Source organism: Mytilus galloprovincialis, chromosome 14, assembly GCF_965363235.1.
Source record: "Mytilus galloprovincialis chromosome 14, xbMytGall1.hap1.1, whole genome shotgun sequence".
Lineage (NCBI taxonomy): Eukaryota > Metazoa > Mollusca > Bivalvia > Mytilida > Mytilidae > Mytilus > Mytilus galloprovincialis.
The window spans coordinates 70,929,503-70,948,207 of NC_134851.1; the positions used below are offsets into that span (position 1 = coordinate 70,929,503).

Sequence of the window (18,705 nt, forward strand, 5' to 3'; positions counted from 1 at the left end):
AAAATACCCTAAATCCCTATCGTTGCCATGGTTACCAGCAGTGCAAGGGCTTCAAACTTGCATGACTTTCATATGAGGTCAACCTGAACATGTCAGCAAAGTTTCATCAAAATCAAACAACTTTGCATGGAGCACCATCTGCATGGTTTTCTCGTAGATGCCCATTTAACAATACAGCAGAACGAGAGAGAAGTCAAAATACTAGAAGCAAAGAAGTCGAAAATCGTTAATTTATTTAATTGTTTTTATCGGTGTTCTATTGGCTTTATTAGTTGATTTGCTTGAATGTGAAAAAGACGGAGATGCATAGGAAATCTTACTTCAAACGATTTCATTAGTTTTATTTATTTAAACCAATATAACGTACGGAACAGAAACCACTACCTTGGATCAGATGCAGATCCAGTATAGACGCACTAATAAAAAAATATCGGTTAAATACTGTCTATGTTTATGGATAAAATAATGGTTATATATCACCTAATTAAGAATGAGCGCCAACCCTCCCCGTAACATCTTATCCTGGATCCACGCCTGTAGTCCATTAATTAAGTAGTACCTGAACGTCCGTTTTAGCAACAAAACAAAGGACCACCATTATCACCACTGGAATTAGATTGACAACAAACGCTGTCCATGGTTCAATCGCCGGGAATGCTGTATACAACGATCCCAGAATCATCAGCAATATCGTGCCAGGGGTCAATATTGAGGACACCATCATAAACATTTGGTAGGCAATATACAGTTTTGAAATGTCCTCGTTTTTGGCCGTGACGTTTTTCCAGTCCATTAAAAGGTCCATAATGTTTGCCATTGTAGATGGCGACCATCTTCGACGCTGATTATAAAATTCATTAAATCCTTCCGGGGCATAGGTCAAGGCATCTGACGCAGCAACGTATTCTACTTTGTATCCTTGTTGTAGCAAAAGGGTACAGAGCCAACGATCCTCACCTAAAATTATGGAAAATAATCATAACATTCATACAATGTACATGTAACATCAATGTGTTAGATTCATTGTTTCTATTCCATACTTTGCATCATGATGTCAGAGAAGATACTAATTTCTGTCAACAATCACGCCATCACAGGCACTTGTTTCTATCCATAGAAAGGTCGACTATCCATATAAATAGAAGAAGGTGGCTAACAAAATTTATTTAGGTCACGACAGTCTCCGTTTCGGACGCTATTTGTACCTTTTAGATTAATGCAAAAATCACTACCTTATATGAATCGATTCAGTGAATATTTTCCTTTAACACTAAACTAATTTTATATCCTCACAGTGTTCCTCTTCACGGTAATCTTATCATAATTTACTAAACCATGGCGAAAATTTGAACTACCAACTTTTTAATGTATCTACTTCCGGTCTCAGTCAGAATGTTATCTTTTTAAAAAAGAAATTATTCTGTAAAATTACAGGGTTATAATTTTCGTTATCAATATATTTTTAAAGATGAAATATCACCGAATAAATACGTTTATCGTTGTAATTAAGATAATTAGAAAGTCAGAAACAAATTTGAATGAATTCGATAATACTAGAGAATGCCGAATGAATATGGTAACTCTAGAGAATTTCATCGATCTTTTATTTTGGAGATAAAAACACATTGAGATTGATAAGAAGTAGGGGAGAGAAACTCAGTCAATGGAAACAAAATTATTTTACTGCGATGTCAACCAGAAGTAAATACATTGAAAAGTTGTTAATTCAAATTTTCGCCATGGTTTAGTGAATTATGATTAGATTACCGTGAAGAGGAACACTGTGGGGATATAAAATTAATTTAGTGTTAAAGGCAAACATTCACTGAATCGATTCATATAAGGTAGGGATTTTTAGCATTAATTCAAAGGGTATAAAAAGCGCCCGAAACATATACTGTCGTGACCTAAAAAAAATCGTTAGCCACCTTCTTCTATTTATATGGATAGTCGACCTTCCTATGGATAGAAACAAGTGCCTGTGCACGCCATCTTGAAATAATACCTTACAAATACGGGTGTTTATTCATCCAGGAAATGCATGTAAGTTAGGAATAGTTAAGACAGTTGTTTTCCATTCGTTCTTGTTGTTGATATAGTCGAGCGTTTTGGTTTTTTCTTGTGTTTTTTTTCGTTTATTTTTCTGAGCTCCCGTAAATTTGAAATGAACTTACAGTTCGAAATGTTTATTAATACTTCTTCATGGTGTGGTTAAGTTTGAGAAATAGTATTGTGAGCATGTACCGGACATGACAAGATATTAAATACGTAAGATAAGGAATTAAATTACAGTACATGTATTTAAGACCAGATCAAAACGATTGCTTTATGCTGACATAATTAATGACATGCGAAGCTCTCCATAAATTTTGAGAAAAGGTTAAATCTGTACATAACTAATTTTAAGAATCAAACCTTGGTCATACTGTACGTAGTGACTAGCTTCGGTAGGTGGCGTTGTGTATCGTTTCATCACGTTATCGTCCATTAAAGCATAGCCTCTAAACAAACTGAAACATCCGGGACTGCACAGGACACACCCCATGACATTCTCTGCAGCTTTCTGTAGCCAATGGCTGATAGCGTACTCGAACTTCTGGTACCAAACCATAGGTCCTACAAAACAAATGATTTAATTATCGTGCGTCCTACATTCTTCTACTTCCGGTTTTTGATATGCCACAAATTATCTGCTCCTGGTTTCTTATATCTTAAAAACGAGCAATATCTCATGAAACAAGCAACATATCGTATGATACATGCTTAAAAACTTATTCATTTATTTAGAATAGTGTTGTAACCCCAAGTGTTATCAAATCATTTCTATAGAGAACGATATATTTCTACATGTACATTATTAAATAACGAGATGTGGTACAATGTATGAATACCAATGAGACAACTATCCACCAAAGTTCATATGAAGTGGATGTAAGAAAAACAGTCAGTTTAATATTTACTATTTAGTTATCTGTATTTACCTGAACCGATAGGATGTATACGACCACAAGCGGCACCCACATTCGGGTTTTTCTTCATTCTGTCAACCAGAAGCTGGACAGCTGATGGCTGGAAATCTACATCTCCGTCTAAGGCCAAGAGAAATGTGTTCTGAGCTATTTTCTCCTTCTGTTTCCTCGTCTTGTCTTTCAGATTCATTAGTTTGTGGCCCAGGAAATAGTACATGTACATAACCTGTTAATAATAAACAGGGTTTACACTGCGTTTAGATATACCTTTGAACTGAATTTTCAAATTGCATTCTGGTACTGATTTTTACGTTGTACTTATTCATGAAATAGGACAGAACAACGTCTTTTTATGTAATGAAGGAGGTGTTCGGTAACGTAATGTAAAAACAGACAAATACATCTTGCTTTAAATAACAACAAACAGTTTGATACAGTACACATCTATACTATTAAACGAGAAGACCTCATTTTGTGTGTCGCTTCTCTTCTTTCCACAATAAATCAATCATCATGCCTCTGTGTTCTATAGGTAACATGCATAGTTGTCATCCATTCATATTATTATTCAGATTGAGTTATTTTGGGAGAAAAACGACAAAAAAAGGAGTCCGGATATGATTCCGTCATCGGACTGACTTTTAGTCATAGATAAGACTTGAGAAAATTCTGGAATAATTCAATCATATGCAGTTCATTTCCTTTAATTTTTTTTTAATTATTACGAAATTTCGTTTTTAAAGCAATTGCTTTTATGCCGTCGCGTATGGCCATCTTTGTGACCCAGATCAGAGACTCCGCCCAGATCAAGCCATAGTATTTTGTTAAACAGGCTCCTTGTCAGTCATTCTTTAACACCTATGTATGTTTTCTAATGCAATACATAGCTTGAAACTTTAAAAAAAAGTTAATGGATTTAAGAAGTTTCAGAATATGTTCTTGTAGATGTATTTTTGTATTTAAAGGGTCAACCGTTTGACTATCAAATAACATAGAAGTCCGAGTGAAAAAAAGTACATTTTTATAAATGCGATTCCGTTTTCCGCCGTTCGTACGATGTTTCAACAAAATATGGATTCATTTCAGTTGTTGATTTAGTATTGAAAATTTAACTGAATTATCTCCTAATAATTACGGTTTTTATGTTTAATTTGTGTTTCTTTAAGAGGTCAGGTGCTCTTGTTCATTCATAAAATTATCGTTCATTCATACATTTATCGTAAAATCAAAATCACTACACAGGTTAATGCGTAGTGTCAAATTATTACCTGTAATCTAAAAATAGACAAACTTTATTTGCGCAAATAATTTAGCGGAACGAAACCCTTGTTGAAAACACATAACAATAAGTTCGTTTTCCTTTTCTGTCAAAACTCCGTAATATTTATCGACCACCTTACTAATGAAATGGACCCGTCCAAACGTAGTAGATGCCAAGTCGGTCCAGATGAAGAGATATTTACAATTTGGAATTTTCTAGTTTATTAATACATAGATTGAAAAAAAGTACGTCTTTTTAAATATCATGATCAAAACTGGGTTTGCATAACAAATGTCAGATGAAACCATTATCCTCGTCTTTTCAGTGAACAAGTCTACTACGTTTGTTGACACTCGACGGTCCACCGTGTTAGCTATTTTATTTCACATGTTTTCGAAATATTGAACATCATGTTTCGCAATGTTTCCTGAAAATTGATAAATATCAAAGCAACGTAGAGCTGTTTGTTCTTCTTCGTATAATAAAATTGAGAATGGAAATGGGGAATTTGTCAAAGAGACAACAACCCGACCATAGAAAAACATACAACAGCAGAATTAAGGTCACCAACAGGTCTTCAATGCAGCGAAAAATTCCCGCACCCGGAGGCGTCCTTCAGCTGGCCCCTATACAATATATATACTAGTTCAGTGATAACGATTTAATGTCATGTTTGTCTGTGATGACCCCCCTTTTCGGGATTGCATGAGAATTGTAGTTATCTCGTACCCACATGCACTTGTTTCTATCCATAGGAAGGTCGACTATCCATATAAAACTATTTATATGGATAATCGACCTTCCTATGGATAGAAACAAGTGCCGGTGCTCGTACCGCATCAGAAGGACACATACCAACTGAGCAATAATGTTTGGAACTTAGTTTTAAAAATGATGACAAAGTAACATTATGAAAATATTTTTATTAAGCTGAAATATACATTTATTCTTTACATGTTTATGTCTTGTAAGATATTTTATTTCTTTCCCGTTTTTTAACATTTGCGTCTGGAAAGTTGAAATGTTTTAACTTAATCATTTGTGTTAATGGTTAAATATAAATTAATAATGAAAATTGTTAAAATTAAATCAATAAAGGCAATTATTGCCAAGGAAGTTACAAACACTACCAGGGGATAATCCATGATGATTTCTTTTTGAGTTATATGTTTCAGCACATGTATATTTGACCCCAACTTTAGCCTGGTAAACGTGTTGTCTCCTTGTGAAATATAAAACATATTAAAAATGACTTTCTGCTAAAGTCTTTTATTTATATAAAGTTAAAACCTTCTTACTTTTAACTAGACAACACTCATGTCAGGTTTAATTCTTGTATATATGTGGATGAAAAATAAAAGTCTCCAAACATTAACATGGCAGCAATTGCTTTTACAGCCTTTAAGGCTTTGATTTATTTTGTGTCTAATCTTTTACATTTTGATAAATCAAAATTTGTATATACCTGACTCCATCTCTTCCTGTGCCTGATTTTAGCCTTATCCTTCAAATGGGCTATGATTTTGTTTCCTCCAGGCATGCGCCAAATAAGTCGTCCACCATATGGCGTTGGAACTTTAATCGGAGGCGGAATTTTCATCATTACACTATGAACAGCACTAAATTGAAAATGAAAAATATTGTAAAGTTATTAATTTATTATACAATTTTATTGTCACACCCATGCTCAAATTAGATATCGATTCAAGTTGAATATTTTAAAATCATTTACAGACAGCTTGATTAAAGTGGGATAACTCGTTACACAAAAAATGGTGTATTTAAATTCCGTGTATCTTACGTTGCTGCGAGGTCTATACAAACAAACATCATTTTAACAAAATGATTTCCCTGATCACTAAGTTTCAATGGTATATTAAAATTTAGTGTATCTTACCTTGTTACTATGTCTAAACAAGCAAAGATGATTTTAACAAAAATCTATTCCTGATCTCTAAGTTTCAACGGTATATTTAAATTCAGTGTATCTTACCTTGTTGCTATATGTATGTCTATACAAGCAAACCTTATTTTGTTATAATCATTTCCCTGATCTCTAAGTTTCAACAGTATATTTAAATTTAGTGTGTATTACCTTGTTGCTATGTCTATACAAGCAAACATCATATTGATATAATCATTTCCCTGATCACTAAATTTCAACGTAGTATTCAAATTCAGTGTATCTTACCTTGCAGCCGGGTCTATTCAACGAGATGCCTTACTTACTTTAAATGGTGTATTTAGATTCAGTGTATTTACCTTGCTGCTATATCTATACAAGCAAACATCATTTTAACATAATCGTTGGCTCTGTACTCATAGTCTTCTAAGCTATGATAGTCAAAAGCGTCATCAAAAAATATGTGTGCTGGAAAGGAAAAAATAACATGAATGGAAAGAAATATTGTGAATTTTTGTCTGTATACAGGTACTGTTTTTCAAGTCATTGAATGTGAGGTGACATTGTGTTTTAGCCACAAATCTTATTGGTTGATTTTATATGACAATAAAGTTTGAATTGAATTGAAATGAATAAAATATTGCTTTTGCTCTTCAACTACGTACTATGTTTGGCCTTTTTAACTTTTTTTTCGAGGAGAATAGAGAGAGAGAGACTGTGAAACCAATCGTTCGCTGCACTGTATATGTGCTTACAAGCAAACAGGAAGAATAGAATACCTTCAAACTCATAGTAATCTGGATCTTTAATACCAAGGAACATTTGGAGATGGCGGCGTGCACATTGGTCTTCGTCCATTCTGAAAAAAATCAACAAGATCGTGCTTGTAAATACGTCTTCGAAAGATATATAATTTGAAGGATATCACCAGCCTCCAAGTCACCAGCCCAGTAGTCAGCACTTCTGTTGACATGAGTTGTCATTGATATGTTCATAATTATAAATTGACTGATTACAAAACCTCAGCAATATATTTATATTGTATTTGGCAAAACTTTTAGGAATTTGTGCTCCTCAATGCTCTTCAACTTCGAACTTAGTTTGGCCTTTCAACTCGAGCGTCGATGATGAGATTTTGAAGACGAAACGCGCGTCTGACGCAAATACAAAATTTAAATCCTGGCACATGTAATTATGATAACGAAAAAGTAAAATCACAAAAATACTGAACTTCGAGGAAAATTCAAAACGGAAAGTCCCTAATCAAATGGCAAAAACAAAAGCTCAAACACATCAACCGAATGGATAACAACTGTCATATTCCTGACTTGGTACAGGCATTTCTAAAGTAGAAAATGGTGGATTGAACCTGGATTTTTTATAGCTACATGTAGCTAAATTTTATTGTTAAGATACACGAATAATAAATATTGCCCCACATCACCACCTTCCTACCCCGTCCCCGTCCCATGTTCGGTATTAAAAAAAAGTTTTACACCCTCGACTGAATCAATATTTATTGTGGCTATTGATCTAGAATGCTTGTGAAATAAATAAAACATAACATATTGAAAGTTTTATTAACTCTGGTGTCACAAAATGACAACTAGAGGTCTTAACAAATATTTACTGTACCTTAAAAAGCTTGTTATAATGAAATTTTATGATAGAGAAAATGAGTAATGATTTGAATGCTAACATAAATTACATAATTGTATGCCTCTTGTGTTATTACTGGACATATTACTTCCTTGTTTGATAAATATTACGTAACACAAGAAGAAACTAAACGAACTATGTCATTGCAAAAACAAAATAATTCCAAACTATACACGCTGTTGCCCGAGTCTTAATAAAAAGGTAAACCAAAATAAAAATGCGATCATTTATCAATTTCAAATCCATTGTTCCTGCAGGATAAATAGTTCAATATTAAATAGAATCGTTGGTATATTGTACATCTAAGATTGAGACGAAGAACATACAGAGCGTTCTTATACATAAAAGATTGAGACCACGATTGAGAATTGTCCCTGAGCTAATGGCACTTGCCGCAACAGTAGACTGATACTTAAGATTGAGACCACGATTGAGAAATGTCCCTGAGCTAATGGGACTTGCCGCAACAGTAGACTTATACTTAAGATTGAGACAACGATTGAGAAATGTCCCTGAGCTAATGGGACTTGCCGCAACAGTAGACTGATACTTAAGATTGAGACAACGATTGAGAAATGTCCCTGAGCTAATGGGACTTGTCGCAACAGTAGACTGATACTTAAGATTGAGACAACGATTGAGAAATGTCCCTGAGCTAATGGGACTTGCCGCAACAGTAGACTGATACTTAAGATTGAGACCACGATTGAGAATTGTCCCTGAGCTAATGGGACTTGCCGCAACAGTAGACTGAAACTTAAGATTGAGACCACGATTGAGAATTGTCCCTGAGCTAATGGCACTTGCCGCAACAGTAGACTGATACTTAAGATTGAGACCACGATTGAGAAATGTCCCTGAGCTAATGGGACTTGCCGCAACAGTAGACTGATACTTAAGATTGAGACAACGATTGAGAAATGTCCCTGAGCTAATGGGACTTGCCGCAACAGTAGACTGATACTTAAGATTGAGACAACGATTGAGAAATGTCCCTGAGCTAATGGGACTTGCCGCAACAGTAGACTGATACTTAAGATTGAGACCACGATTGAGAATTGTCCCTGAGCTAATGGGACTTGCCGCAACAGTAGACTGATACTTAAGATTGAGACCACGATTGAGAATTGTCCCTGAGCTAATGGGACTTGCCGCAACAGTAGACTGATACTTAAGATTGAGACCACGATTGAGAATTGTCCCTGAGCTAATGGCACTTGCCGCAACAATAGACTGATACTTAAGATTGAGACCACGATTGAGAAATGTCCCAGAGCTAATGGGACTTGCCGCAACAGTAGACTGATACTTAAGATTGAAACCACGATTGAGAAATGTCCCTGAGCTAATGGGACTTGCCGCAACAGTAGACTGATACTTAAGATTGAGACCACGATTGAGAATTGTCCCTGAGCTAATGGGACTTGCCGCAACAGTAGACTTATACTTAAGATTGAAACCACGATTGAGAAATGTCCCAGAGCTAATGGGACTTGCCGCAACAGTAGACTGATACTTAAGATTGAAACCACGATTGAGAAATGTCCCAGAGCTAATGGGACTTGCCGCAACAGTAGACTGATACTTAAGATTGAGACCACGATTGAGAAATGTCCCAGAGCTAATGGGACTTGCCGCAACAGTAGACTGATACTTAAGATTGAAACCACGATTGAGAAATGTCCCTGAGCTAATGGGACTTGCCGCAACAGTAGACTGATACTTAAGATTGAGACCACGATTGAGAAATGTCCCAGAGCTAATGGGACTTGCCGCAACAGTAGACTGATACTTAAGATTGAAACCACGATTGAGAAATGTCCCTGAGCTAATGGGACTTGCCGCAACAGTAGACTGATACTTAAGATTGAGACCACGATTGAGAATTGTCCCTGAGCTAATGGCACTTGCCGCAACAGTAGACTGATACTTAAGATTGAGACCACGATTGAGAAATGTCCCTGAGCTAATGGGACTTGCCGCAACAGTAGACTTATACTTAAGATTGAGACCACGATTGAGAATTGTCCCTGAGCTAATGGCACTTGCCGCAACAGTAGACTGATACTTAAGATTGAGACCACGATTGAGAAATGTCCCTGAGCTAATGGGACTTGCCGCAACAGTAGACTGATACTTAAGATTAAGACCACGATTGAGAATTGTCCCTGAGCAAATGGCACTTGCCGCAACAGTAGACTTATACTTAAGATTGAGACCACGATTGAGAATTGTCCCTGAGCTAATGGGACTTGCCGCAACAGTAGACTGATACTTAAGATTGAGACCACGATTGAGGATTGTCCCTGAGCTAATGGGACTTGCCGTAACACTAGACTTATACTTAAGATTAAGACCACGATTGAGAATTGTCCCTGAGCTAATGGCACTTGCCGCAACAGTAGACTGATACTTAAGATTGAGACCACGATTGAGAAATGTCCCTGAGCTAATGGCACTTGCCGCAACAGTAGACTTATACTTAAGATTGAGACCACGATTGAGAAATGTCCCAGAGCTAATGGCACTTGCCGCAACAGTAGACTGATACTTAAGATTGAGACCACGATTGAGAAATATCCCTGAGCTAATGGGACTTGCCGCAACAGTAGACTGATACTTAAGATTAAGACCACGATTGAGAATTGTCCCTGAGCTAATGGCACTTGCCGCAACAGTAGACTGATACTTAAGATTGAGACCACGATTGAGAAATGTCCCTGAGCTAATGGCACTTGCCGCAACAGTAGACTTATACTTAAGATTGAGACCACGATTGAGAAATGTCCCAGAGCTAATGGCACTTGCCGAAACAGAAGACTGATACTTAAGATTGAGACCACGATTGAGAAATGTCCCTGAGCTAATGGGACTTGCCGCAACAGTAGACTGATACTTAAGATTGAGACCACGATTGAGAATTGTCCCTGAGCTAATGGCACTTGCCGCAACAATAGACTGATACTTAAGATTGAGACCACGATTGAGAAATGTCCCAGAGCTAATGGGACTTGCCGCAACAGTAGACTGATACTTAAGATTGAAACCACGATTGAGAATTGTCCCTGAGCTAATGGGACTTGCCGCAACAGTAGACTGATACTTAAGATTAAGACCACGATTGAGAATTGTCCCTGAGCAAATGGCACTTGCCGCAACAGTAGACTTATACTTAAGATTGAGACCACGATTGAGAATTGTCCCTGAGCTAATGGGACTTGCCGCAACAGTAGACTGATACTTAAGATTAAGACCACGATTGAGAATTGTCCCTGAGCTAATGGCACTTGCCGCAACAGTAGACTGATACTTAAGATTGAGACCACGATTGAGAAATGTCCCAGAGCTAATGGGACTTGCCGCAACAGTAGACTTATACTTAAGATTAAGACCACGATTGAGAAATGTCCCTGAGCTAATGGCACTTGCCGCAACAATAGACTGATACTTAAGATTGAGACCACGATTGAGAAATGTCCCTGAGCTAATGGGACTTGCCGCAACAGTAGACTGATACTTAAGATTGAGACCACGATTGAGAAATGTCCCTGAGCTAATGGGACTTGCCGCAACAGTAGACTGATACTTAAGATTGAGACCACGATTGAGAATTGTCCCTGAGCTAATGGGACTTGCCGCAACAGTAGACTGATACTTAAGATTGAGACCACGATTGAGAAATGTCCCTGAGCTAATGGGACTTGCCGCAACAGTAGACTGATACTTAAGATTGAGACCACGATTGAGAATTGTCCCTGAGCTAATGGCACTTGCCGAAACAGAAGACTGATACTTCAGATTGAGACCACGATTGAGAATTGTCCCTGAGCTAATGACACTTGCCGCAACAGTAGACTGATACTTAAGATTGAGACCACGATTGAGAATTGTCCCTGAGATAATGGGACTTGCCGCAACAGTAGACTGATACTTAAGATTGAGACCACGATTGAGAATTGTCCCTGAGCTAATGGGACTTGTCGCAACAGTAGACTGATACTTAAGATTGAGACCACGATTGAGAAATGTCCCTGAGCTAATGGAACTTGCCGCAACAGTAGACTGATCTGGTACTTTAGATTGAGACCACGATTGAGGATTGTCCCTGAGCTAATGGGACTTGCCGCAACAGTAGACTGATACTTAAGATTGAGACCACGATTGAGAATTGTCCCTGAGCTAATGGGACTTGCCGCAACAGTAGACTGTTACTTAAGATTGAGACCACGATTGAGAATTGTCCCTGAGCTAATGGGACCTGCCGCAACAGTAGACTGATACTTAAGATTGAGACCACGATTGAGAAACGTCCCTGAGCTAATGGGACTTGCCGCAACAGTAGACTGATACTTAAGATTGAGACCACGATTGAGAAATGTCCCTGAGCTAATGGGACTTGCCGCAACAGTAGACTGATACTTAAGATTGAGACCACGATTGAGAATTGTCCCTGAGCTAATGGCACTTGCCGCAACAGTAGACTGATACTTAAGATTGAGACCACGATTGAGAAATGTCCCTGAGCTAATGGGACTTGCCGCAACAGTAGACTGATACTTAAGATTGAGACCACGATTGAGAATTGTCCCTGAGCTAATGGGACTTGCCGCAACAGTAGACTGATACTTAAGATTGAGACCACGATTGAGAATTGTCCCTGAGCTAATGGGACTTGCCGCAACAGTAGACTGATACTTAAGATTGAGACCACGATTGAGAATTGTCCCTGAGCTAATGGGACTTGCCGCAACAGTAGACTGATACTTAAGATTGAGACCACGATTGAGAATTGTCCCTGAGCTAATGGGACTTGCCGCATTAGTAGACTGATACTTAAGATTGAGACCACGATTGAGAAATGTCCCTGAGCTAATGGGACTTGCCGCAACAGTAGACTGATACTTAAGATTGAGACCACGATTGAGAATTGTCCCTGAGCTAATGGGACTTGCCGCAACAGTAGACTGACGAATATTGAATAAATATAATCTGAATTCATAGCTTAGTTTGTTATTTACCAAGTTGGAACATTATGATAAGGGATTACCTATTTCCATTTTAAATTATTTCGACCATTATTATTTTTATTAAATGTTGATTCATTATTCAACCATTTCCATTATTCAGAAGTACATGTAACTTTTCCAGCTACCTTTAGCATAACACAGCTTTTTTCAAGTTTTTGACTTCGAAAAGACTGAAAGTGGTGTTTCATCGTACTAATGACGAAAAAACACTGTTCCGATTTGACAAATCTCAAAGTAATATAACGGCAATTTATACTGCTGGTTTTCGTGGGGTTCATGACTGTCCCATTTGAGCGGATTTCTTTGATGGATGTCGGATAAGTCTTATATCGTTGATATTTTTCACCCTCAGTACTTTTTATTTAAACGACATGAATAGTTATTATATCACCATGCTTAAAGTTGTAAGTATATACACTTAAAAACCACAAAGTATAGAATTATAAATATCGTTGTTCAATAAAAAAGAATGTGTGATTAAAAAAAAAAGGCAATAAATCATTACTTTGCTGAAATGTACACAACTGTATGCCTCTCTCGTAATTTTGATAATAAAATCCCAACTTCCGTATAATAAATCAAATATCTATACTATTAAACGAGAAGACCTCATTTTTGGTGTCGCTTCTCTTCTTTCCACAATAAATTAATCAACACGCCTCTGTGTCCTATAGGTACAGTGCATAGTCGCATTTGTCATCCATTCATATGATTATTCAGATTGAGTTATTATGGGAGAAAAACGAGAAAAAAGGCATCCGGATATTGTCCCGTCATTGGACGAAATTTTAAGTCAGATTAGACTTCCGGTTTGCATTTTTCTGTATACTGTGAACATACATGTATACTTCGAATAAAGTGTATTTTCAAGTTTACAATCCACGTAGGTCACAGAGTTTATTAAACAGAGAGGGTCTGTATACTGTATCAATGACCACCATGGATCGATTAGCAAACTAAGAACTGAAAGTAAATACACTATTTATATAGTAATGAATGCCGGTTCATAATATACAGATATTAAAGCGCTAAAATTATTCATGTGAACTTTTGAGATCTTTTCTGAAATTCTCCAGTCATTAAATCTTTTACAAAACAGTGGCGGATCCAGAACTCTTTGTAAAAGGGGGGAGATGACTGACCTTACTTAGGGGCCTTCTCCAGTCACGCTTCAGTGATTCCCTATATAATCAATACACTTTATTTATGTAGTAATGAATGTTCATAATATACAGATATTAAAGCGCTAAAATTATTCATGTGAACTTTTGATACCTTTTCTGAAATTCTCCAGTCATTAAATCTTTTACAAAACAGTGGCGGATCCAGAACTCTTTGTAAAAGGGGGGGGGGGGATGACTGACCTTAGGGGGCCTGCTCCAGTCACGCTTCAGTGATTCCCTACATATTCAATCATTTTTTCACACGAAAGGGGGGCGGGCTTTTACAAAACAGTCGCGGATCCAGAACTTTTTGTAACGGGGGGGCTGACTAACCTAAAAAGGGGGGGGGGGGGCTACTCCTGTCACGCTTCAGTGATTCCCTATATAATCAATCAATTTTGGCCACCAGTCCCCCCCCCCTGATTCCGCCTATGCAAAATTCATTGATTGCTTTAAAAAAGAAAATGTGGTATGATTGCCATGTTGAGACAACTCTTCACAAGAGACCAAAATGACACAGAAATTAACAACTATATGTCACCGTACGGCCTTCAACAACGAGCAAAAACCATATAGCATACTCGGTTTAAAAAGGCCCCGAAATGACAATGTAAAACAATTCAATCGAGAAAACTAGCAGCCTTATTTATGAACAAAAAATGAACGAAACACAAATCTGTCACACTTAAACAAACGACAACCACAGGCTCCTTTCTTAAATGTTCATAACATACTAAATGTATGTTCATATTGAAATTGATAGAAAACCAAAAATTGGGAATTTTAATTGGAAATAAAGGAGTAGGGATAAAAAAAAAAACACATTTTCCTGTCCCCAATAACCTTTGATACTTTTGCTGAAATTCTCTAGTCATTCAATATTTTACAATATTCTTCCAACAACACTTTACATACTTTAAACTACGCTCTGAATACCCGCGATTTCGCGGGTGTGTTCTAGTATACATTGAATAGGCAAAACAGACTATCCTACATGTATCACGACCGAACGAAAAAAATCGAAGGTTTGGAAAACTAAATTGCAACTGTATGCTCTTGACAGAGTTGAAGCACACGAGCGTATCTATAATGTAATAAACCTCGGGTGCTATACATAAACGCAGTGTATTGTTTTTAAAGCATACGAGGCTAATTTGTTACAAACTTACATTTTTTATTAAATTTTAACTTTTAATATAAAATTCTTTTCACGTGCGTCTCAAATACATGTTGCCTGTAAAAATTGTTACTTGTAACATTTATCTTATTTGAACAAAATATAAAAAAAAAATGTATTGATATCTTTATATTTCATTAAAACAATCCAACTTTATTGCAAGTGTCATGACTAGCAATAAAAAGTATAACAATTGAGACCTCGTAATGAAATTCTCTGTCACGTGATTTTACTTCCTGGTACTGTCAATGACTGATAATTACGTCACTGTTATTTTTAGAACAACTCATTTCATTGTTCTTTATGGGACACAACAGTAAAAGTATCATTTTTTCCTAAAACAAAACACTTATAGAAGTTAAAGGAACAACAAAATTTCTATTTGGAAATCTTGCAATCCATTTATGTAAACAAACCCAAAGCTACTGAGTAAGAGTTAAATTATTATCAAAATATCAATACACACCTGAAGAGTGATTTCATTATCTGGGTCATTTCATTCTCAGTTTCATGCCACATAGTGGCACACATGTACAACATGGGCGTATCATCCTTCCTCAGAACTGACCAGTCTGCTGTGGGGTTAAAGTTGCCGTCTTCAGGGAGGTCAGGTATTGGAATGGTGTCTTCGTCTTTTGTTTTTGTATACTGTCAAAAATGAATAAACGACACTGACGATTTTTGCTTTGAAATAAGTGAAATACATGTTATTCTTTAAATACATGCATTTATAATGTAACAAAGTAAGACATGCTAAAATATAAGAAATGGTAATCAATTGAGATTGAAATTAATTTCCTTTATGTGTTTGAATTCGATCTTCGATTGAAGAAAATTATAAAGACTTAAAGGCATGTCTTCCTGCGGACTCTGTCTAAGTGATTCGTTTGTTAAAATCTAGTTCGTCGCGTCTAATAAGAGCTCGTTACTTTAACATGTTTAACTGTTCAACATCTATCTCAAAACTTGATACGCATGTTATATTTGCCAATGGAGTTTAACACAAATACTTTCTTTCATTAATCATGTTAATCATCTTCCTACTAATTTCCTCAGAACAAATTCCTGTACTCCATGAGAATTTTACCGCGTCAATATTGTCTCCCCCTTGAACTTATTTATGTTTTAATCACGAAAACGGTACCAATGGTTTAAACTACACTTTTAACTTTGTTCAATCAAACTACAAAATGCAGTTCCCATAAGTAAAAAAGTAAAACTTCCAATCGTATTTTTAAACGTTGAGTATCCGATTGTTTGTGTTTATAATACAATGCATGTATATAAATGTTGTTGAACAAATTAATGGTTGCAAATCTCATTATACAAAACGCACCTTGAATTCTGATGCAGATAGAAATTCGTCATCGATTCGTCTCCTGTTTAGAAGGAGAGATTGGTCTAACAGCATCCCACAATACAATGGTTTGACGAACAACCTAGAAAGGAAAACAATGATGATGCTTTATGCAAGGCTTGTTGTGTTCATATTGTTTGGGTTTTAACAGAAGATACATTAATTTACTTTCAAAATGTAAAAAAAAAGATATTTCATTTGATACAATCGTTACACATGCACATATCCCGAACAATGAAAGTCATAGCTATTTTTTTTTACCAGCGATGTTTCCGTGGCTTTTTCCTAATTTTAAAATTGACTGTTTAATTTTAAAATGTCTTGCAAAAACCAATTTGTTTTGTATTGTATTTTTTTATTATTAAAACCGAAACCCAACAAGCAAGCGGAATAATACAGTTTAAACAAAGTCAAAATTTGCAAATTACACCTCTGTATAGAATTGATAAAAAAAAAACACATTTAATTCCTTATGTACAATGTATTATACTTAATATGCCATATGTATGAGTTTGTCTCATTTGGTTTTAATACTCGTTAAATTCGTACTTGGTTTTGACTTCCAAAAAGTAAAATCACAAAAATACTGAACTCCGAGGAAAATCATTCCGGAAGTCCATAATCACATGGCAAAATCAAATAACAAAACACATCAAAAACGAATGGACAAGAACTGTTATATTCCTGACTTGGTACAGGCATTTTCAAATGTAGAAAATGGTGGATTGAACCTGGTTTTATAGCTAGCTAAACCTCTCACTTGTATGACAGTAGGAACTGTAGGAACTAGGTACAGGCAACTGTCTATTAAGTCATGGTTTATGCTCAACTGATGAGGCTGGTGTAAAAAGACAAACGCGAACCTGCCGTGCCAATTTATAACGGTTATTAATATTATGATAGTACTTTAAGTTTGATGATTTTTATTTCTATGCCAAATCTTTTATTTGACTTACTTATCAGTGGGTTGCAGTCTTTCCTTGCGAGGGGTCCACACATGACTCGTGACCAGAAGTAAGGACAGATAACTCAAAATCCCTCCTACCAGTACAAACCAGTAATCATCTATATGGTCCTGAATAATAGTGACGTCACCATCCCACATCGGAAATTTCAGTTCACAACCATAAACAGACATTGTAGCCGTAGATTGCAATCCAAGCACAAACGACAAAGCTATTGGTGGCGTTAAAACAAGAGGTAGTCCGAATGCTAATCTTTGACCAATAATCTTGCAGGCAGCTTTTGCAAATTTGTAACATAGTCCATTCATAACGACATGAACTATTGCAATAAGAAATGGAACCCAGTTGAAGTTTATACAAAAGTTCCTGAAGTCTGTGAGTTCAGTATTCAATATATCGTTGTGTATTTCCGGTCCTTGTTTACTTGCAGTCCTAATGAATATGAAGTCCGTACAATTTTCTCCACAACTCGGACTGACTAAGACTACAGGCATAACGCAAAGTGTTAAAACCATTTTCCAGCATATAGATATACATAAAACTTTGGTTTTTCCTCTGCAGAATTGCCTTTTTAATTGTCGCATTCCGCTCGACTCGCTCTCGCCTTTCGGTATGAAATTTTCCCACCAGTAGATTGACGTAAAGATGGCCGCCAATATTGTTACAACTAGCAATGTTTCGTTTGATTGGTCAACACGGTAAATGTAATAGCCCGTCAAACCCAAACCTCCCAAATGACACAATACACTCACTGCGTTTATTATACGGACTGTAGTCAAGCTGGCATTCGGAACTATCTCGTCTTTTATCGTTCTTTGTGGGAAACATATTTTTAGAATGCCTGGTACTGTTGCTACGTTTAGAGCGATCAGAATCCCTGTCAAGGGGTCAAAGTTCGGTAAAACGATGAAAACTAGCAAGAACAACCCAGCTGAGTGTAGCGTTTCGACGCATAGCGACTGAAATGTAAAATGATCAAAATCACTAAAAACAAATTGTTTTTCAGAGCGTGTGAAAATTTGTGTCGGATGGTGTAAAAGAAGGCGTCATTTTGCTTAATATTTAGTTATCTTAGTATGACTTCCTTTGTTAACTTTGCAAATGGTGTGATCAACCAATAAATGTTGTGCATTTTTTCCATCCCAATCGTTGAATGAATTTGTTTTTGAAGGAAATCGACATTGATTATCATCATTTTAACACAGACTGCAACGAGGCCCCAAA

The 18,705-nt window shown here is 36.5% G+C and overlaps 1 protein-coding gene across 2 annotated transcripts in view; it reads right to left on the reverse strand.

Annotated features, from left to right (window-relative positions):
- LOC143058257 (chitin synthase chs-2-like) overlaps positions 1–18,705 on the reverse strand; it is a 56,626-nt gene that overhangs the window by 11,970 nt on the left and 25,951 nt on the right. For both annotated transcript variants that reach the window (XM_076231731.1, XM_076231730.1), the window contains exons 4-12: positions 17,473–18,440; positions 16,496–16,598; positions 15,626–15,807; positions 6,913–6,992; positions 6,493–6,601; positions 5,696–5,849; positions 2,982–3,195; positions 2,416–2,616; positions 560–957 (exon numbers count right to left, since the gene is read on the reverse strand). In XM_076231731.1, coding sequence (XP_076087846.1) covers positions 560–957; positions 2,416–2,616; positions 2,982–3,195; positions 5,696–5,849; positions 6,493–6,601; positions 6,913–6,992; positions 15,626–15,807; positions 16,496–16,598; positions 17,473–18,440 — 2,409 coding nt within the window. The remainder of the gene's footprint in view (positions 1–559; positions 958–2,415; positions 2,617–2,981; positions 3,196–5,695; positions 5,850–6,492; positions 6,602–6,912; positions 6,993–15,625; positions 15,808–16,495; positions 16,599–17,472; positions 18,441–18,705) is intronic.